The 21,859-nt window shown below is 46.7% G+C and overlaps 4 protein-coding genes across 4 annotated transcripts; 2 read left to right on the top strand and 2 right to left on the bottom strand.

The window, feature by feature from the left end:
* Window positions 1-2,915: 2,915 nt before the first annotated feature.
* Window positions 2,916-3,380, top strand: F5Y00DRAFT_132132 (uncharacterized protein). Its single transcript, XM_048004228.1, has one exon. The coding sequence runs from the start codon at window positions 3,003-3,005 to the stop codon at window positions 3,246-3,248; it is 246 nt and encodes an 81-aa protein (XP_047869034.1). The 5' UTR covers window positions 2,916-3,002; the 3' UTR covers window positions 3,249-3,380.
* Window positions 3,381-8,717: 5,337 nt separating this feature from the next.
* F5Y00DRAFT_132107 (uncharacterized protein) lies at window positions 8,718-11,640 on the top strand. The gene is made up of 6 exons (XM_048004227.1): window positions 8,718-9,163; window positions 9,218-9,472; window positions 9,521-9,640; window positions 9,690-9,805; window positions 9,862-10,423; window positions 10,474-11,640. Exons 1-6 carry the CDS (start codon window positions 9,044-9,046, stop codon window positions 11,314-11,316), a joined length of 2,016 nt encoding a protein of 671 aa, XP_047869033.1. The 5' UTR covers window positions 8,718-9,043; the 3' UTR covers window positions 11,317-11,640.
* Window positions 11,641-12,891: 1,251 nt separating this feature from the next.
* On the bottom strand, window positions 12,892-16,533 carry F5Y00DRAFT_132103 (Afadin and alpha-actinin-binding-domain-containing protein). Its single transcript, XM_048004226.1, has 2 exons — window positions 16,172-16,533; window positions 12,892-16,042 (listed from the first exon to the last, which is right to left on the bottom strand). Exons 1-2 carry the CDS (start codon window positions 16,352-16,354, stop codon window positions 13,427-13,429), a joined length of 2,799 nt encoding a protein of 932 aa, XP_047869032.1. The 5' UTR covers window positions 16,355-16,533; the 3' UTR covers window positions 12,892-13,426.
* Window positions 16,534-17,636: 1,103 nt separating this feature from the next.
* On the bottom strand, window positions 17,637-21,653 carry F5Y00DRAFT_132027 (phosphatidylserine decarboxylase-domain-containing protein). The gene is made up of 5 exons (XM_048004225.1): window positions 21,166-21,653; window positions 21,050-21,094; window positions 18,732-20,967; window positions 17,927-18,678; window positions 17,637-17,871 (listed from the first exon to the last, which is right to left on the bottom strand). The coding sequence occupies exons 1-5, from the start codon at window positions 21,325-21,327 to the stop codon at window positions 17,713-17,715; spliced, it is 3,354 nt and encodes a 1,117-aa protein (XP_047869031.1). The 5' UTR covers window positions 21,328-21,653; the 3' UTR covers window positions 17,637-17,712.
* Between the last annotated feature and the right edge of the window lie 206 nt (window positions 21,654-21,859).

The following is a 21,859-nucleotide window of genomic DNA, read 5'->3' as shown; positions in this document are numbered from 1 at the left end:
AACTAACTACACGCAATAGTAAGTTTGCTTGCTCGGGCTTAAAACAAATGTGTACACTTGCGTACTCTTAATTGTTTATACGATAGTGTCTAGATTCATTCACCCATCTCTTCCCAATGGATCAAGATGTAATGGGTCAAAGCGTATAGTTTCTTTTTTAACGAACTCCTTCTCAGCACTCTACTTTACGTACGTACTGCCACTTTATAGAATACTACATAGCACGTCACTACGCTTCTTTGCTGACCACCCGAACCCGCACCTGCACTAACGGCGGGAGGTAAATCGGCAATAGGCACTTATAGCACCTGGTTACTCGGCGATGATTAAATCCGTTTAAACGACTAGGTATTTATGCACGAGCATTCCTAAAGCCGATCCCAAGCCATCCGACGGCTTAATGTCGCTATTGAAAATGCTACGATACTTCTTGAGTATTGACTATATTATATCTCATAGGATCCAGGAGCCTGGCTACCTATCCAGCACACACCGTAGCACGCCGATGCTCCCGGTGGAGGGGAAGGCGATTACGCGACTTCGCGATTTCCACGCCGCCGGGCGGATGGATTAATATCGCCTTTAGTACAGTAGGTTAATGTTAGACCGAGCCCCTCTTATCAAATTTGACGTCAGTCTTTTTTTTCGCTTTTCTTTTCCGAGGTTGCATGAAATACGCAAGGCACGTTAGGTTGTTAGGCTTTTAGGAAAAAAGACTCTAGGCACGGTCCGCCAAACTCTCAAATCGGTGGGCACTAAAATAGAAGCTTAAGTCAAATCTTAAACTATTTGATGTTTAAGTTAAAGGACTTGGATACTATGCAACAGGTAAATTGGTTATATAACTGTGTTACAAGTTGATAGTATAGTCAAATTTACGTTGGACTATCAGAAACGGGCCAGGTGGTAGATAGTCGTAATCATCCAAAGTTATTATTATAATTACTATCGTTAGCTATTGTTACTGATAATGTCCCTCTCCTGCCATACCCATGTAAGCACACCCAAGTTATTCATTGCCAGCAGCGCAATCAGGATGCCTCGGAATCGACCCCAAAATGTTTGAAACACGTCGAGAGCGTGCCCTCGCCAGTATGAGCAACTCATACCCATCTTTAAATCCGTCGATGCCGGCTGTTGTCAAAAGGCGCAATGATATGAATACCGGGTTTATTACGTATATGGTAGGTCTATTACCTCCATGTTACTTGCTACGCCGAGCACCTACAGGTATAACATGAAAGTAACAGTATTATTAGTTTTATATCATAGCAAATTTTAATATGTATGAAGAGATTTCTAGTAAGCGGCATTGGTTTATTATGACTATTATTATTGTCTGCTTTTCGAGGTATGCATACTATGTAGTAGCACAACTATTGCTAAGGTAAAGTACTTTTTGTCAAGTACCTACCTACATACCTCATAATCCTGTAATACGGCATGTCAGCTGTATGTACGCTGCCACAGTGCCATGCATCGGTGGTTATCCCTACCCTGGTAATCTGCAGCTACGCAGTACCCTGGGTTGGTACGCTGGGTACTATGGGTACATTACAGCGCAAGTACTACCTGATACATAAGTCCTTAGTGTAGGTACCTCAGGTACTAGATCAGCCCTGCAGGGAGTAGGTAAGGCACCTGTAAAGTCGATCCCCAAATTTCAAAATTTTTTTTCCATTTCATAATGAGACCCGGAATCCGACCTGGGTAAAAATGGCATTCTAATATGGTAAATCTTTTTTTTCCTTTCCTAGGATTTAGTTTCTACCTAGTTACCGTTGCACAAAAACAAACGTGACAACCGCCAACGCAACAATTCCAGCTAGTATATGTGTTATACTCGTAGTTCAAAGGGTACTTTCGCTACCTACCAAGTCGATACCCTAAGCTAAGTTGATACCCTGGTTTCCAGCTCAGACACCGGCAGCAGAATACAGTCAACTAACTCCACTCTCTACCGCTTTCACCTGACTGCCTGAAGAACGAGAGCGCATTAGGTAGAGGATGCAAAAACTACGTACTTATTGTACTTCTCCGTTGCCCACTTACACTAGTGTGTCCGGCAGCTCTTTTCCGGCATGTCTACATGTCTACATGTTGCCTGTGCCTGTGCCTGTGGTCTTATACCCACATTCCTATTCTTATTCCTCTTTTTCCGATACGGACACCGTCTTCACCTTTCACTTACCCTCGCCCTCCTCGCCCTTCGCCCTCTTACCTCTTACAAACTACCTTACCTACATACCACAAACCCAAAACTTGACCCGAAATCTCATTGCTGCGCATTTTACTCTTTACTCATCATGGCAAGGCATCTACCGCCCCTCCTTCTACTATTACACACCCCTGCGCCGCCTTTTTCCTTATGTACCCACGATGGATCTCTCTAGTCAGTCGACGTTCCGCTGGACCTGCAGGTCAAGTTGCATGCAGTAGAGAAGATACATAGTTACCGGCTACGTTAGTATGCATGTAGTTGAGACGGGTACACTCGAGTAAGCTTTCGTCACTGCTGCCTCTTCTCGTTCACTTCCCTGTCACTTCATGGTCCCTCCCTGGTCCCCCTCCATGAGGCACGCGCAACAACCTGGCCAGGCTGCAAGCCCTATAAGGCTACGATGCCTCTTCTCGCCCTGATACCGCAGCAAGAAGTCCTGTCGACTCATCATAGTCACCTGGACGACACATTCACTTCCGGTCCTTTCCTTTCGTATCCTCTTAAGGTCGGCTTCCTATTCTTATATTTCTGTTTCGTTCACCACCATTGTTCAATTTGTACCAGCTCTATATCTTCCCTTGCTTTCCTTCGTAACGAGCACTTATAACAACGACCAAACAACCATCTGTACCGTATCCGAGCCAACACATAAGAGGCACCTACTCTTACACAGCCCACGACTATCTTGCCAACTCAGATATATATAATTGCTTCCCCCTGCTCTCGTTTGCCAGAGTTATTGATCCACAACGATATCATCTCAAGTCGACAATACATCACAATGTGCTACCAATTAGTTGAACGGTACTCCGCGTGCCATTGCCTTTACTATCAGCATGCAGTTGATCGATGCCCAGCATATGGTCAGGCGGGACATCATATCACAACCCGGACGATACTAGTGGGATATGCCTGCTCCAAGCATGCACAATCTAGCAGCCATTCATATTCTGGAAACCCGACATACTCTGACTCTGGATACTATAGCAACCAGTCTGGAGATAGCTCCTACCACCACCGACGATGAAGAGTATTGTCTTCGGTAATGGGCTGCTGCGCGTGGCATTCTCCACCGCTGTTGATGTTTGAATTTTGGGATTGGGTCCCGTACCTTTACTCATTTAGATCCAGACCTAAGAACCTGTCGCCTTCCCGTCAGCCCTCGCAGTTATCCATGCTGTTTGTAGGGCACGACCGTATTATGTCAACATCGGCTCCTCCCGCCCTTCAATGAAGCCATTGGGTTCTTTAGAACCATGTTGTATGATCTGGCACTAAAAAAAAATTTGCTATGAATGCCATGATGCGCAGATTTAGTTACCGAAGACGCAAAGACGGAACGAGATATGATGGTACCTTCAACTCTCTCAATCGACGGCGCAGCCTGTGCTCCGGCCGTCTTCTTCCCCGGCAGTTACATTACTTAATGTTACTTAGCATATCATCGACAGTCATGGTTTCACGGGCTACGTCCCCAGCACTTTCATTTAACCCTTCGAATTTCTACTTTTCTATTCATTGATTTAGCATAGCGTCGGCGAGGGAATATTTCTTGCATTGGGATTCTTAAGAGGGCACACAAAAGAGACGAGGTTAATGTGGTATTCGACGCGGACTGCTCACGTCACAACGCAGCTCAAAAGCACACACGCACGCACATGTTACGAGGAACGTTTAGTGACGCGACGGGAACCGGATCGATTACGCCTTGACTTCGAATGATTTTTGGCTTTGGATTTACGCATGGAAGAAGGACCGGTTATACCAGGCGTCATTTGGGAAGAGTTATTTGGTTCACGGCTTTGGTGCGAATTTCCTTGGAAGAGATTTTGAGGGTTCTGTACTGAAACCACAGATCTACTTTTTTTTTTTTTTTTTTTTTTTTTTTACGGGGTTTGTTTCTGCTTTTGGGGGCTTCTCCGGGTTTCTCTCATCTCTTACCACATGTTTCTGCTGGCAGCTCACATCTGTAACATCAGTTTACAGCATAATTATGCTCTGGAAGCAGTCATCTTGTATTCCGACCTATTTCCTTTCTCACGAGGCCATAACTAGTTGAGCTAGGTCTTGGTATGCGGGAAGAGAAGGATGAACTGGCTTCGTTCCAGACGGTGGCACTAATCGATTCTCATGGTCTGCACGGAACAGCCGATAACCGATTAGTTTCCCGTTGTTCGCTCCCGCAGATCCTAACAGGCAAGGCACTCGGCGCTTCGTCCGGATACGAAGACGCACCTTATACCATTTAGACTAGAACTCTCAGCGAGAATAGAGGCGGGGAAATGGGCAAGCCTGGGGATGATTTTACCGGATTAGGCAATGCGATTTCGGCAGGAGGCGGCTCAATAAACGTTAGTTAGCTGAGGACTATACTAGAATTATCCATGTTTGTAACTGGTGATAAATTATTTATGCGCGCATATGTCATCCTTAAAGCTGAATAATCTAGCCAAGTCGTATTGATTTCTAAGCCACGATTCCGTCCGGATCAATGTGACTGATCCACATGAGAGGTTTATAAACATGCCACTACAAATGTTCAGTTGTGAGTCGAACTGATCTGCGCCAAGTTCAACGACTAAATAGGAATTTATAATGACGGGAATAACCGTATAACCGGAGAGGATGGCGTCAAAATAAGCACATATTTTTCTTTTGGAGGGGTTTAGATAATTGAATAATCATGCATCTATTACACCACTATTTTGCTAGATTGCTACCTAGATTTATTAAGATGAAGGATATGGTTAATTATAAATGAGGGATTAGTTCTAGTGAGACACGTTTAAATTTCTTAAGCAATCTGAAGTAAATTAAGGACGATTGTACTAAAATCTCGTGACTTTTAAGAAGCGTAGTAGGAATAATGGATGAGACAAAATCTATAATTCCTTGCAATAATATGATGTAGTTATAAATTTCGCCCCCAAGTCGGCTGAAAAGTGTAGCCTCGCCAGCCTCGTAGGTTGTGAGGCCACCCATCCAGATATCTTAGATCGTGGGTACCTGCGCTCCATACATAGCTAGGTAGCAACGCTATGATGTCCAGGGGAACACAACGTGCAGCGAACCGGATGCACAAAAAAACTGCTCCTTACAAGGTGATAGGTTAAGAGTGGCACACTACATATTACACTAGCCAGACAAATAAAAAATGTGCCTGCGTGAACATCTCCATCATTGCCGAACCAGTCACGTTCTCGTATCTCTGTCGAACAACATGTACAAGTTAGACCCGGGAAACGGGAACTGCGACGCGCTTACAGCCCAACCCACCCAACTGGCTGGATGGAGAAATACTAGTGGTCGCCCTTTGATAGGTTCCGGTGGGTAGATGGTATGCAAACAGTACTTGGTGGTACAACCTGTTGAGTAACAATACATACATTAGATACCTACCTAACCTCGGCACTCACCTGAATTATATGGAATTGCTGTGGGACAACGTCTGATAAAAAAACAAAAACAAAACCCATCATCAGGTTGCAGATGCCCCAGCCTCTTCCCGTAGAAACCCTAGACAATAATAAGCTGCCTCTTATAACTTACCTCTAAGAATCTATCTCTTAGCCCCGCTATCCATCAGCTTTGGTGGGGCTAGCGGCCCGATAGAAATTGTGGTACCGGAGTTTAGAAAAAGAAACTCCATTGCCATTGGCTCCCTGGCTTAGAGTATGCAGCTAAAAATAGGTAAAATCTAAAGTTACGTGCCAAGCCTTGTGACATTATCGAGGTACAAACACAAAACCTTGTCTTTTAACTGGAAATCTCATCATTCCAGAAAAGGTCAAATCTTCTTATCAGTCTCCTCCCTCACCTTTTCCATTTTTGGCCTGCCGAATTGGCCCCCATTCCCCTCGGCATTCCTTAAATACCTAATCCAACTTACCGCGCCTCGATCTGCTTAGATTTAACTGGGACAGATAGTGGGTTGGCTGATATAAGTGCGGTATGAATTGAACCACATACGTAACGTGGACACGTACGCCGTCGGGACCCGCCTACATATCCAAACAGCTCAATCGTATAGGTCATGTATGTAGGGACGATGCAGGGCTATTGCATGATGCGAACTAGTCCAAGTGCCGCACCTGTCATTTACGACCGCCGTGGGGCATGTTTCCTGCAATAGCAAAGTGCTTCAGGTGCCGTGCGCCTCGGCTGCTAGGACATACCAATTAGTTTCTGGTTCTACCGCAGCTGTTCCACGTGGCTTTTAAGAGCTGCTGTTGGACGCTGCTGACGCAATTGACGCCATAAGCGCGAGTAGACGCGAGTTGGGAGTACTGCATCTATGTATTATTCGCGCTCGCCGTTGTCTAACTCACGCGGGGCGGAGCTCGGCTGTTGTAATCTTACCCGAATATCTAACGTCGGTAGATGGGGGAGGCGTTTTAGATTTGGAAGATCGGGAATAATAAGCTGAGCTGATTAAGTGGCAAGTGAAATATCTAACTGCATGTATTACATGCAACATACATACAAGCCTATCTGCACGACTTATACATATGTACACACATACACGTTACACCTCTAGTTTACGTACAGCCATGACGTTTAACGGCCGATTCGGCCGAATGACGAAAGACCAAAAAAGAATCTTACCAGACCACAAACGAACTATAAAAGACAAATTATGAGTAAGGATCCTCGACACGAATATGGAAATCGGAGGCCGAATGATCCTGCAAGGGCAGAGCTCTCTCTTGTCGATACGACGTCTGATGGGGCGTCTCCCGATAAGACATGATCCTCGCCCTGCCCGGCCAGCCAACATCAGCAACATCGCAGATTGCGAAGGTCTGGATCAAATTATATTCATCTGCCTACGGGTAATTGGGATCCCGTCACATAATTCGCTCGTCATAGCCTGTATAGTCCGCCTTATGGTGTTCCTAGGGTGGCCGGAAATGGGTAGGAGGCATTGGACAGGTAGGGCAGAATAGAACAGAGTGCGAGACTTGGCAGGACCGGCAGCCGGATCACCTGGTATGTATAATATATCTAGCTAAGAACGATAAAGGAGACAATAAGCGACCCGAAGGGAATATGTTCCGATCTACAGAGGTCAAGATAAAGTGGGGTGAAGGAAGGGAGGGTTGGGGGTTTGGGATAGATTTAAGTCTTCCCTAACCTGGGTCTACCGTAGGGGGCCTGTCAACCAAACTTTTTTTTAAATTTTTGTTATCATCCTCGTCGAGCCCAGACGGAACTTTGCGAACCGGGGTACGATTATCGGAAAATGAGGGGTTCCTGCGCCTCGACGTCAGGCGAATTACCTATGTACCTAGACTCCGGGATGGAAATCTTGGCAAGGATGATGCGGAGAGCGCCGGCCTGGTCGCGAATGGGACGTAGAAAAAGAAAAAGCCCCGTGGCGGGCGGTCTAATTAGATTTGGCCTTGACGGCTCCTTCGGCGATGACAGCGCCTCCTCCTGTCTGGTTAATACTAATACTAGCGTAGAGAGAAGTTACGGGAATGCGGAGACAAGGGAGTTCCCGTCTGGGCGGGATGAGGTCGTATGGTAAGTACCTAACCTAATGTCACAAGTTCGTATAGCATATTTATACTATCGATAGTAATATCGGATGTGTAAGAGGAAGCGCTCAAGACGGCCTACTCGGCCTCGCTGCGTGTTGCGTCTCACGAAGCTGCGGTTCTAAATTATGATAGTTAGGTAGGAAAGTTAAATTGGCAAAGGGACGTAGTAATCTGCCTATCTAATTTCAGGCTGTTACAATCAGATGGATTGCGGTCGGAAAGGTCACGAGTTCCCGCTTTCCGGCCCCCGCAACTGGTCGTGCCACATCTCGCGGCCGGGGTATCATGAATCCATGATATAGGATCGATATGTCTATCTATTATCGATTATTGTATGTATATAGGATGAGCGAGGACTTGTTTCTCATTATGTATATCACATCCCACGTTAAGAAATCTCCACTTTGGTATATATATAGGTACTTAAGGTATATATAACTATATCTTCTATTAGGAAAAAGTTTCACGATGGATTCCTATGCCCCACTGATAAAAGAGTTGTAGTATATACCTGGATAGTATATATATAGGTAGCTAAGCCCAGCATCATCACTGAAATAGAATATAGTCGTGAGAGATTTCGTGCGTAATAAATAAAAAAAGATTGCGGTGTTTTTATACGAAACAGGATCTTGGAAGTAAAATGACTTTGCGCATGTTGGTCTATTATATGGTGTAATTTCGTTTACTGGCTTTTTAGCAATCTTTTACTTACCTAAGGTACGTAATAGCTAGGTAATTTCGGCTTGAATTTTAAAGGTTGCATAGGAGTTACTCTGATATATAGATGTGTATTATACGTTACTGCTGAATAAGGTAAATGCCAGATAGGTATGTACCTTTTCCAGAGGCTACAACTGATGTAGGTGAGGTTCGTATGTAGTATGCTAATAGTAACCCCACTACCCCGCCAAACCTCCAAACCTTATTCAAATTTACGTTGACATATTCCCCACTAATGCAACTGCGGGCACTTTACGCGTCTCCGTCGTGGCTGCTTCACTTATCTAAACCGCGTCTATTGACTTCCTTCTATTTTTCATCGACGTCGCCTCAAGTCACAACATTTCCCTTAAACTTAAACAGTCCTTTACTTCCACGCATGCTCCTTTCCTAACGCATAGTGCGAATGCGCTGCATAGTTGGCGGATTTCACCTAATAAAACGTTGGATTTGATCATGCGCCGATCCCCCCTGTACTTCTAATTCGTCTTTCGTTCTGTATCGACGAAACCCATTTCTGCGACACATTTTTAACAAACTTCAACTTCTCTTTAAAATGCCAACTTCTGAGGGCTCTGCGCCAGCCCGAGAGCCGGCGGGCTCCCTCGCCCTTAAGAAGGGTTTGGAACTATATGCACAAAAAGACTACGAGGCTGCGGCGAAATTGTTCAAGAAGGTTTGTTATATCTTAGTTATCTACCCGAATGCCTACACGCGCTTACCTTGCCAGGCTATAAACTCTTGCAGCTGTCAAATCCATGGCGAGATGCTGTTAGACTCGAACGAAGATATCTTGACGGGCATTGAAAACAACCAATTGAAGGAAGTTCTTTCAACCTTGACGCCCCGTTCCAGACGTTGTGACAAGCAAGTTCATATTCACGCTCTTGACTCGCTTATTGCTACATACGAGATATTGTTCAAATTAGACAAATGTCTTAACCTCGCCGTGGGTATGGTTAACCTCGCTCCGAGGGAGCCCAAGGTATGTCAATTTTCGGATGAAATCGGCATATTTATTAACCCATCCCAGGTCTATCTGCGCCTCGGTAAGATCCTTCGCCTGAAAAGCAAGCAAAATCTTGCGTATCACATGTATAGACAAGGCATTGAACTCGTGGAGAGAAAGAACCCTAATCATTCTTTGTTGCCTGTGCGTATATGCGTCGAGTTACCCCTGGATTGTCCTAATTGTTGAATAGAAGTTGCGAGCTCAGAGAGATAAGGTAGCTCCTTTAGTCGGGTTTGATCCCGTCACCAAGTTTCCTATCGAACTTGTTCGTATGACATTCGAGTTCCTTGACTTCAAGACCTTATGGTAAGCTGCCCCGGAAATCTGCTTCTTCTCTTACTGCTTACTGATACGACCGATAGTCGCTGCTTGAGAGTTTCCAAGGATTGGAATAATATCTTGACCAAATCAACCGTTCTCAGAGACCTGTGGCATGTCCAGACATACAAGCTCACCCATAGAAGTCATCCTGGCATTCGAAGAATGCTACCTACCTTCAAAGCGTACAACAAATACGGCAAGAATGCGCTCAGAGAGTTGTCTATCGATGGCCTATCCCACTTCTTGCAGTGGTGCAAGTTCTCACAAGTTATAGAAATCTCTCAGCAACTCAAGGTGCTTAAACTCCGAGAGCCGCGAGGCTCTTTCGAATTGGAATCATTGCCCCCAAAATTACGGCTACCACAGCTCACTAACCTCTCCTTGGGTTACGGAGTACGGCCGCAACCTCAGTTTTTAGAGCAATTGATAAGTGCATGCGGGAGCTCGCTGGAAGAGCTCTCAGTCTTCGAGCTCCCGTACTGTGCCAGATTGGCATCTGGTCAGGCGCCATGGTATCCTGGTTGGGTAAAACTTGAAAAGCTGAAAGTTGTTCGACTCGCATATCCGAATTACGAATCGCGCGCAGACCTTGGCCCCAACTTAGTAAGTTCGTTTTGTTGTGAAGACTTCTTGGCAATTCTAACGATACGTAGCGTGGCATCATGGAGTTGGCTCCTAACGTGGAAGAAGTTTGGATCGACAATCTTACGTACTCGCCCAAGATGCTAATGACCAAATGGCCAAAACTGCAATACATATTTGTTGGAAATCATGCTCGCTTGTTCACTGTCGTTGGCGAAGATAACATGGAAGGTAGTTTCAACGAAAATATGCGTGAGCTGCATTTTGAAGGTCGTTCTGTTCAGTCACGCTTTAGTACGTGTTACCCTCCTATGGTCACAAGCAACCCTCAAGCCCCATGGTTGCTAACTATCCATGTTGGATCTTCAGTCCTCCCCCAGCTTCGTCGACTTGAGAGATTGTCGATACTACTGCACACACCCCTCACTACCTCTGAATTCGAAACCGTTGTTCGACCTGGGATAGAATCGGGTACTCTGCGAGAGCTTGACATCCGACCATTCCCCGTGAATATCCTATTCGGAAGCCTATTCAAAGTTGTGATTCCGGACTGGCTTAGAAGCGAAAGCATCACGTACCTCAGCATTACAGGACTGACCGTGGCAAACCTTTGCCAGTACAGAGAGTGTGACGAGGGGCTACTCACGCTTGTCGATCGCTTTCCTAATCTGCGCAGTATTGATATCTCTAATGAGCAGTTTTCGGATGCTTTACTCGCAAAGTTCATCCAACGCGGGGTCAAGACAATATATCATCGAGCGAAACAGTCGAAGGCGGACCTTCAGGAGTGGGCTTCCACTCATTATAATGCTCAGATTATCAGTAGGCCACCGCCTCACCTGCCATCGATGCATCCTGATCGACAACGCTTCTTCAACGATCACTTGCAATTCTCAAATACCGAGCTACCGTAGTTTCGGTTCTGCGTTCGGGTGGAAAGATGGTCCACTTTAGTTAGGGGTATGAGAAGGGGAGTATAGAGCAAGCGTGATCTATTCGGTAGTATCGCGAACGGATACTTGCACAGGATAGGCATGTTTTTGACGGCGTCAATATAGAGTATGTCACGGAATACCCAGTGTTGACAGAGGCTAGGATAACCCCTTTGCATTATTTCAGCTCTGTTTAATAGCACGCTTCAGATACCCGCTTTTTGCGAAGAGCTCATTCATGTACGACCAGTTACGATTTGCAGTTATACTCTTGCGCGTTAATGTTAATAATAAAAATGATAGCACGATAATCTTCTACTGGCTGCCAAGCATAATTGAACAACTGAAATTCCTAGGTAATCTAGTAGATTGATATATCGTTAACTGGTAATAAACGACTACCTATGATCTCACGATAGTAGGTAAAACTTAACGTTGTTTACTAACAGATGAGAAACAGGTCCCGCAATAGGTTTCTAAGCACTATCGAACCTCGATATACGATCGCTGGATGAAGAAGGACTACTATTCTACGATGTAGATCTCCTTTCATCTGCCAGCCGAAGTTTTCAGTTAGGTACAACCGAGCCGGAACCCGAGCCGGATTATATAGACACACGTCGTTCGTTATCTATCAGACCTACGAAGTGCCGGGATTTATTATGAAGGATATTGGGAATTCCCGCCTTGGGTTGACGAACTTCTCACTAAACTACAACAACCGTCCAAGAACATCACTCCACAACCTAGCTTCACCTTTGGATATATATATGCTTATCCCGACGTGCCCCTAGCAGACTCCGAAACAGTCAAGTCGCTCGTCGGAACAGATCCATACGTTGATCCCGAGATGATATACTTCCCCCTACATGCTCGTAAAAGTAAGCCACAGCGCGAAACACAACCGGCTCCGAAAACCGGTGTCTCGGCGCCGCAGCAACCTGCCTCCGCCTAAACAGCAAGATACTCCAAGGAAACCTCGCCGTCTTCACAGCCACCGTCTTGCATGGGCGAGAGGTTGGCGGATAGGTACCTATCAACAGAGATCTCCAGAGAGCGGACGACGAAGGAAGAAAACGGCCACGGCCACGGCCATCACCATCCCCTGAGGATCTAACGTATCCGCCGGCTACAAGACCACGGTGAACTTTCTAAATAAACGGTGACTGTTAACCAAGTTCATCGGATCGGGGTACGAGCTGGTCTCTCTTATGGACATATTAATATTATGCTCAGCTTGAGACCGACCTTTAAGACGACGAAGGAACATATTGTTTGAGATTGTTTGGTGTTGGTTATATGATGGGAATAGAGGTACTAGGTGATACTTTACGTTTACGAACGATACGTAAGACTTGAATGTTTTCAGTAAAATGCCAAATAGGAGTTTCCCGATATTTACTATCCAAATCAACATTTACCGATGGTTTCGTTATACATAAAAGTAACCATAATATTTCGAATGCTACATCAATTTCAACAATATTGATTCCCATACCTAAGGTAACACATTCAACATATCATCATCTTTAAACTCGTAAAATAGTGTAAATAGGTAGCTAATCATACTTTCATTCATTGGTATAAGACAAAGTAAATACTGTAGTAGGTAAGCGAACGACCAGCTCATACGCCGTCGGTTCTGTAGTAAGTCGTAGCATCCACGGCGTATATGTAGTCTCGCCCAATCCTCCCGCCCATGGAGACTTGCCAGATGGAGCTTGGTTCAAAAAATTTCGTGCGTGATCTTCGTGACATGATGATATTCCGCCTTGGCACCCCGAATATCCAACCTCCCTTCCCCCAACACCAATTTTTCCTTTCGCTTTGAGCTTCCGGATCTTAAATTATTATGCCCACTAGACATACTATTTCATTCATTCATTTCGTTACTTTCTTCTTGTTTTCCCTTTTGCATAATGTTGCATAATAATCCATAACATTCATAATCATCTTCTGCTTCAGTAAAATAAGACCGCGAGCCCGGTATTGGGCCTCCTAGCAGGCCTCATGTTACCCGTATCATCATATACTATGATAAATATAGGTCGTTATAAAGTAGGTTGGGTAGATATCGTGTAGTCGTTCTCATTTAGTTACAGTCCACCCCAGCACCTGACCCTTGAATGAGAGCATCCAACTCCCAGGGGCTTAGCGTGCTCCGTCGGCGAGACGCAACTTTGCTTGTATGGCGGTCGTTTCGGTCGCGCCTTCGCTTCACAAGTTTAAGAGGGCTACCGCTGGTAGATTTGAGTGGGCTGCTGCCATTGTTCTGCTCCTTCTCTCGAGTTCCAATTGATCCCGCCAGCTCGTCAACTTCGTCGACTTCTGCTGTGGGGTTCAGTCTTCGTGCTGGTGTCCCACCCCGGGAACGAGGTTGAGCTAAGTCCATGTCCTTCTTGACGGGATCTACCGATGCAAGGTCGTTTTCTTCTTGCTTAACTTCAACCCTATTGGCTTTTGTTTCGCGGGGCGGCGAGCCGGGGGCGACTGTAGCAGGAGCCCGGAGAGCCGGGTTCCGTCTCTGACCTCCAGACCTGACGGCCCTCAGCTTAGCCCTAACACGAGCAGCATCGGCCTCGCGTTCCGAGGCTGCTAGCTTCGCGGCGATGGTGGCCATAGTTAGGGGGCTCTGTTGCGCAGGTGGATTTGCGCTGTTAGGTCGAGGAAGGCGTGAGGAGGTATTCGTAGTAGTATTAGTGGCTTGGTTACTACGAACTGGCGAACGCGGACGTGCAATAGTGGGTTGTTGTGGTCGCTCTGTTATGTTGGCCGCAGATTTCAAAGAGGAGGAGGATGAAGACGAGGATATGGGTTGTGACTCAGTCGTAGCAGGGACCTGACGAATGGATTTCGACGAGGGCTGCTGGCGCGACGGCGGGTTGGTAGGATCTGAGTTCGTTCGTTTTATATCTGCTGCTAATGGATCTGGCGATGAAGTTGGCCTCTTCGACGATTTATTAGAAGCCTGTAAGTTTGTGCTACCCGGCTCTGGTTGAGATTTGGTGTATAATTGCTTCCCAAGATTCGGGGTAGGCTTCGAAAATAACTTGCGGGAAGGATCAGACTGTGACGGTCTCTCTCCGGATTTACCGAATAGGGGACTCTCATACGAGGCGGTTGAGCTGGGTCGAGATTGGTCCTGCCATGGCGGGGAATTTTTGTACGATACCGACTTCTTCTGCTGATGTGGAGACCGGGGAGACCTAGGAGATTGGGGTTTAATGGCATGTGGTGGCGGAGGTGGTCCTTGTTCCTCCTCCTCCTCTTCTTCTTCTGCCAATTCCCACGTATTTTCTTCTATAATAGTCGTGAAGTCCGCATGCTTGCGATACGCAAAATCACGTTCGGAGAATCCTTTATTTCCTGCCGAATATGAGTCCTTCAGTGGACTGAGTTGGGGTGGCATAGGGAGAGGAGGCGAATCCATCGAGTTCGCATATGTAGATTCCTGAAGGACTTGGACGTTTGGTTCCTCGGCGTCCAGCTCGTCTATGTCTATATCATCTCGGAAGATGCTGCTAGAATCCGAGTCGGAATTGTTCTCTTCATTCTCTGCGACTTGGCGTTCTTGTGCCGGGATCAGTTGTAGGGACTCGATCGGGCTTGGAGACCTTCGCTGCCGTGGGTCCTGCTGAATTTCTTCCTGTGCTTCGAGACTGTCTTCTTCACCGTACTCTTCCTCCTCCTCCTCTTCTTCTTCCTCTTCTTCTTCCTCCTCCCCTTCCTCATCTTCCTCATCTTCCTCTCGCACACAGGAGAGTCTCATAGGCACGACATCTGCTGTCTCCTTGACGTCCCTGACCCTAACAGGACTAAGTCGGAGGCTCATCTGCAGGTCTTCCATATCGACTGACTTGCCGCTTGATACCATTCGTTTCCGCCAGCCGTCAATCATATGGACGGCGTCCTTCCAGCGGGACTCCATTGTTTCTAGGCCGGCGCGTAGGCGGGTGATAGCCTCCTCGCGTATTTCAACCTCTTCGATCGGCACGAAGGAAGGGTTTGTTAAGATCGTCCTAAGATGCTCCATGATCTCTTCCAACTCTGATGCAAGCTCATCAGCGCTCTTTTGAGATGTCATTACCAACACATCCGCGTTATTGTTGTCTGAGCGGTAGTCAAATGAGGTTCCGTTCTGACTCTCCGAACCCCGTTCTAGTCCACTCATCTCGCGCAGCCTGTCGACTACACGTCTAACTAGGGCGAGTAGACCTTCGTTCTCCTCACTGAGACCTCTTGCTAGTTGAGTAAGGAATTCGTTTGTCTCTAAGCGTAGGCTGTAACCTTCGGCTTCTGTTGCACCAGCAGGCACCCCACGCTCCTCGGCGCCGACCTCCCCTATTACGGTGATACATAAGACATCTCTGCTCTTGCCGCCGCCTCTTACTCTACTGGCATCCGCAACGGCCTTCTTCAGGCCGTCGATCTGGCGGTCTCGCTTACGGATCTCATTGGCGCATGCAGCGCGCGCCTGCGCTACAATAGCCTTCATCTTGATGGCTTCGTCTTTTAGGCGGTGTATGTTCTGATCCGTAATCTTGAGTTGAGTACGGAGGGCACGCTCTGTAGCCTCTGCAGAATCAAGCTTGCGCTGAGCGTCAGACAGCTTTTCCGTTTGTCGTGCAAGTTCGGTAGTTTGCCGTTGCGAGTCAGCCCGTAGGGTTCGAAGGGTTGTAGATAACGACTCTCGGCTCTCAGCATCGCGCTGTCGTAAGAAAGAATATTAGCATGTTGCCTATCCTTTTATTGCCATTGAAGACCAGGACAATAAAATATCTATAGACATATCCCTGATTGGGTGGTCTTAATAGAGTATGAGAGAGAATATACGTACGTCGCGTCTTAGGATGAGGTCATTGATAACGCTCATGACCTTGCTCATCGTGCCTTGTACTCCTCCATCACCGAACTCCGGGTCCGCGAAGTTGATATTGTGGCCATCACGAAGGAGGCCGCGCGATAAGAGCTGATTGTTGATATACAGCGACGCCGTGCGGAGGTTATCTGGGTCGACCATCTTGTCTTGTCTTGTCCTGTCTCTCTCTTTTTTTCTCCTTCTTGATTCTTCCTCCCCCCTTTTGATTTGATCCCGTTCAGGATCTACCGTTACCGTCCAGTATCGGACTAAGAATAGGAGTAAGCCACGAAGGATGCGGTATTCGCTTTCGGAGTTGTCTGCATTGGCAGCATGCGGGTTGTTGCAGATTGATATTTTATGTTTGTATAAATTTGACAGTTGATAATTTCAATCAATTCAATACTCCAGTTCGCCTACTTTCCCCTTTTACACATTTGAAGTAGAACTTGTGAAGAAAACGTGTGAAGAAAAATCTTGTCGTATACGTAAAAGCTGGGCCACTCGCGACTAGAGCCCAGCTAGTGTACAAAATAGCTCCAAGGGTCTACTTCTGTGGGCTTATTTGTTAATACCGCGGCATTCCTTAAGTTTGTAATGTTTTTCTTTGAAAATGGCATCTCGTTGCTATGCGGGGTCTGAAGTAAACAAAAACTTTAATAAGTCACCTAACAGGTTACCAGGGTTGGGCTAACAGGGTTGGTTAGCCTTTAGGGTACCTAGGTACGGATCCGTACTTTGGGTAACCGTACTTGACCGTTACCTGTCACCCAGGTACCTACCTCCGTACCGACAGGGTTTATGTCTCGTGGAACCAAATTACCGCAACTAAACAGCAAATGACATCTTCCATCCCAATTCCCGCCCCGCAATCCATCCCGCCTTCTATGCACGTGGAAGCTTTTCATTGCATACCGACTTCTTGACCGCATCTACAAAAATGGAAATATCGGTGTGTTATTTGTACCCATTGGTCTTAACTATCTACCTAATTAGTTATGAACCCCCCCTCTTGTATCCAAACTAGGGCTGATGATACCATTCCAAGACAACATCCCAAGAGGACACTTGTATAATACCCGGTAAAAATATCGTATCGTCATATACGCCTTGACTTATAAGCCACTGTTGACGTTGGGGGTTGATTCCTATGAATGGGACGACGACGGGGCTGCGGCTATCCCTGCTGTCAGATATCGAACCATCACCCGTAACTGGCTACAAACTGGCTGTATCTGCCTGCGTGTACAATAATAGTCTGCTTGCGCTTACTCCCCTTGCTGAACGTGTGATGAACGCTAGCAACTGCATTGCCCCTCGCTTTTCAACCCCCTTTCCCCTCTCCGTTGCTATATGCCCACTTTTCTGATAGACAGATGCTGCAAGTTCCCCCGTCCCATGCTCAATGTCTCGTCTATCCACCCAATGGAATCCAATCTTCGGAAAAAGCCGTCGCTTATATGGTATAACGCCGGCCGAATGCAATGTCTTTCCCGTCTTAGCAATCATGAAGTGTCTTCCTATGGTAAAGGTGCTTCATCTGGGCTGTCACCACCACCACGGATACGGCGATAGGCTTCCGCCTTGTCCGCCTCCGTAACGTCTTTCTCATCCTTGCGCATGTCTGGTGTAAACTGAGGCATCTGTGGGGAATGCCCAACCGACATGCCGGCTCGAATCTGCATGTATGTCAATATTTAGTCTTGCATTGCTTAAGAGGGGTAAGTATCATACCAGTGTTTCCAGAGCGCTGTTTGAGTTGTCCACAAGGTCGTCATCAAACATCATCCTGCCGGGTTCAAATAGTGTCACAATTGTGCTGCCACCAAACTTGAAGTACCCAAGCTCTTCAGCTCGTTTTACTTCTTCCCCTTCGTTTCGGGTAATTACCGTGCTACCAACCATCATGGCACCGACGCAGATAACCATAACCCGCCCGAATATTTCACTGTCGATGGGACAAAGGACACGGACATTCTCGCCGTACACATCGAGCGCCGACCGGATTGCCATAGGGTTAACGGTATAGTACTCGCCAGCAATCAGTTTAGGCTTGCGGAGAATTCCATCCACAGGAATGTGGAACCGGTGGTAGTCCTGGGGAGCTAGACGGAAGATACCTAACGCACCATTCTCATAGCGCTTAGCATCTTCCGGGTACGCGTCGCCGAGTAGTCGCTTAATGGAGAACTCGCGACCCTTGATCCAGATGTTGGTCGCAGACTCGATACTATTGAAAACAACACACCGGCAGTCGGCCGGCGACACAACGATGTGAGGATTGTCTGGAGCTGAGCAAGGTCGGGCGTTTGGCTTCAGCGCGCGATAAAAGAATTCATTGAAGTTTTTAAATTCCTCGACGGGGAGTAAGACCTCGGACATGTCTAACTGGTGGAACTGGATGAAACCTGGAATTTGGGCCTTCGACGCGGGGTCGTCGTATTTTTTGCCTTGCTTGATACTTAGACTCTTCAGAAGTTTGCGGACTAGAGCATTATTAGCGATGATTTCTGTGTTATATATCAGATTAGGTACTCACTTCGCTTGTTTTCCATATCCTTAGACTTCAATCCCTTGTACAGTAATCGGATTCCCAGTCGTACATAAACACTCATCTTTTCCTCGTTAATCTGTCCGGTTAGACGGTCCTGTACTAGAATGTTTGCCGAGTTGGCGCCAAGTTTATAACCACCATAAGAAATCTTGGTGATGACTTTGGAATACCACTTTCTTTGCGCTTGGCTTGCCGTGACAAACCCGCCCATCATGAGTGAATTGACCTGGCGCCAGTCCTGGCTGGCACATGTAGCAATGTGGGTAATGATATCAGCATCTTTCCGCTTATTGAGACGGGGCTGGTGGCAGATGGGACACTCTCGGATTTCGACTACATGTTCCTCGCCACGGTCAATATTCAGGTCATCTTTATCCAGCGCATCACCCTCTTCTCCAGATGTACTGAGATCGGGTACAACAATAGTCGATGTTCCAGGTGTAATGCCTTGAATGGTCGAGTCTTCTGCACTAAGAATAAAAGACCCTTCCTCTGAAGGTGTGACGCTACCAGTGTGGCTTGATGGGTTTGTCGGATTTAGCAGATTCTTCACCTTTTCTGTGTCGGGTAGCATGCTCTTTAACTTGTCAGTCACTGGAGCCGATCTACTCTTCGCATCTAGTTGATCTTCCAGACATATGACAGCCTCGTCCATGGTGAGTTCTTGTTCCCCGTTCCCAGCCTTATGAGGGAATCGCTGGAAGAAACTATCGATAGTTGATTCTCGCAGAGTCGAGCCAAGCGTATCTAGCATAGTAGTCAACTCGACTTTGCTAATCTCTCCACTTTCGTCCGCGTCGTACTGTCGCAACATAGCCCGCCAGAACTGTTGTCTTATAGCAGGATACGGCATATATTTGGCGCGGATGGTCAGCATCGGGCTATGCTTAGCCTCCCACTTGTCCAGATTTTTCATCTTCAAGGGGATTGTGAAGATACTAAAATCAGAGTCGTCAAACTCATTGCCCTCGGCGTCTCTATTTCCGTTTCCGCTATTGAGGTTTGGCACTTGCTCTGGTTGAAGTAAAGTAGGAGTTGGAATGGATGTGGGTGTTGCTTTTGGCTCCGCCTGCTCCTGGGATATTGCCGAAGTCGTACTAGGATTCTTGGGTAACACCGGCCTGCTTTTGCCCAAGCTCTGCGTTGAAGATGACCTTGAAAGGCCGAGTCTTGCGAGCCTTGATTTCTGGACTGGGACGTACTCAGCTGGTTCCTTCAAGTCATACAATCCAGTTTCAGGATTAGCCTTAGGGCTCCTTTCGATGAGTTCCTGTAGGGGAAAGGAGGTCGAGGCAATGAAGTCATTCCCAGAATATTTGTCGCGATCGATAACCGTGAAAGCAAACGAGTATGATTGTTCATGGTTCAGCACGTGAAAGAGCATCTTCTCATTGAATACGGGATTCAGATTATGCCGGACAACTCGTGTACGATAAGTCTTTTTACCTAAAGATGCAACAACGAAGGGATCCATATCGAAGCTAGTTTTCGTGAAGTTTGATTCGGGGGGAAGGTCGGTAATGTTGCAAATCTCAAGGAAGATTAAGCCGACCACATCGCTACCGCCGTTGACGAATTCGTAAGGATTCTGTCTCCTCTTGCGCTTCAAACCCTTGATCCTGAGCCGTCTCTTCCTCTTCTCTATAGCATCGGGCTTACTCGGGTCCTCATCCTCAGGAGTCTCATCGTCGTCCAGAATCTCGTCGTCATCTTCATCGTCCTGTGATCCATCGGTGGTACTCTGACTTAGCTGGGGAGATGGGGATGAACCGGACTTGGATGTTGAGGTCGGACCAAGCGTGGGTGTCATATTAGGGGTATCATTGCGGGATGTAGATTCGGATAAGGCGGTAGCGAGTGAGTGCAACTTTTCTAAGATCTGGGCATCTGTCGCATCCTTGTCTGTTGAGTCGAATAAAGTGCACTGTAACAAAACCTCCCCCGAGACATTATTCTTTTTCTTGCCTGGCTTCTTGCTCTTAAGGGGATACCATTTTGCTTCTTGTTCGGTCTTTTCGTTGGAGAATATCTCCTCGAGGGCTAAATCGAACTCGCCTAGATAATCTTTACCAAAGCGATCCTTGTCCCAGCAGATGCAATCAAGCAGTAAATTCTCTACGCCAGTGATGGGTACGGTACAGACAACATTCCACTCGGGATTCAGCGTCTTCGGGACATGGTGTGTAAGAAATTTAGTTTCGCCGCAGGTCAGTTGGAGATACTAGAGAATGCGGACTATTAGCAATGTCCGCGGTTTTTTCCCCCCCCGGGAGTTAAGAATAGGAAGACGGGTGTTAACATACGGGATCGGATGTGCCTCCACGATCTTTAGCAGCTAAATCTCTTGCCTATATCATTACAGGTTAGAATCCGTAGTCTAGACTAGAATTAATATTGTCTATCGATTCAATGTCCTTACTCGAAGTATAATAATCTTTAAGACCAACCCCGTGTCCTTACGCCCTTCCGCGGCACCGACGTCGAGTTTTGACGGCATGGGACTTGTACTGCGGCTATTGGCAGTGGAATTGGTAGAACCAGTAGTATAAGTTTTCAATCGTTGAGGGATAATGCGAACCATGGTGGAGGACTTTCAGGAGAGTCGGACTAAAGAGGGTAGAGGTACAAAATATGGGAGGTTGTATTTCCAAGGAACAAGAAGGGGGCAAACGAGGGTGACGTTGTGCTGGACCCTGTCTTGGAAGTGCTTGGTAGTTGAGTCCTTCCCCCCTTTCAGCCTTCGGTGGTTGTGATGCCCTGGACTAACGCGCTAGTGTTTCGAGATGATGTCAAGGAGAGCTGCTAGAGCCTACCAACGATTGACTGTAAGATTGGTAGGCTAAGGACAAGACGAACTACTCTCGGTAAGTTGGGGGTAAATTACCACTTTTGAGTTTGGTTTGGAATTACTTGATTTGCTCCGATAGGCGGGTACCATATGGTATAGGAGGAAGGATACCTAAGGTACGATATTTAAAACTGGAAAAAGAAATAAATAAATAAACAAGCTAGGATAAGAAGTAGAAGGAGTTGTTATGGATTCAATATGCTTTTGAAGCTTATTGCCAAGTTTCTTTTGGAGGGGCAGTAGTTTAGTGTTGGTATCCAATCCA

This window comes from Daldinia vernicosa, assembly GCF_022497035.1.
Source record: "Daldinia vernicosa strain CBS 139.73 unplaced genomic scaffold F5Y00scaffold_4, whole genome shotgun sequence".
Taxonomy (NCBI): Eukaryota; Fungi; Ascomycota; class Sordariomycetes; order Xylariales; family Hypoxylaceae; genus Daldinia; species Daldinia vernicosa.
This window is presented reverse-complemented; position numbering and strand designations above follow the sequence as displayed.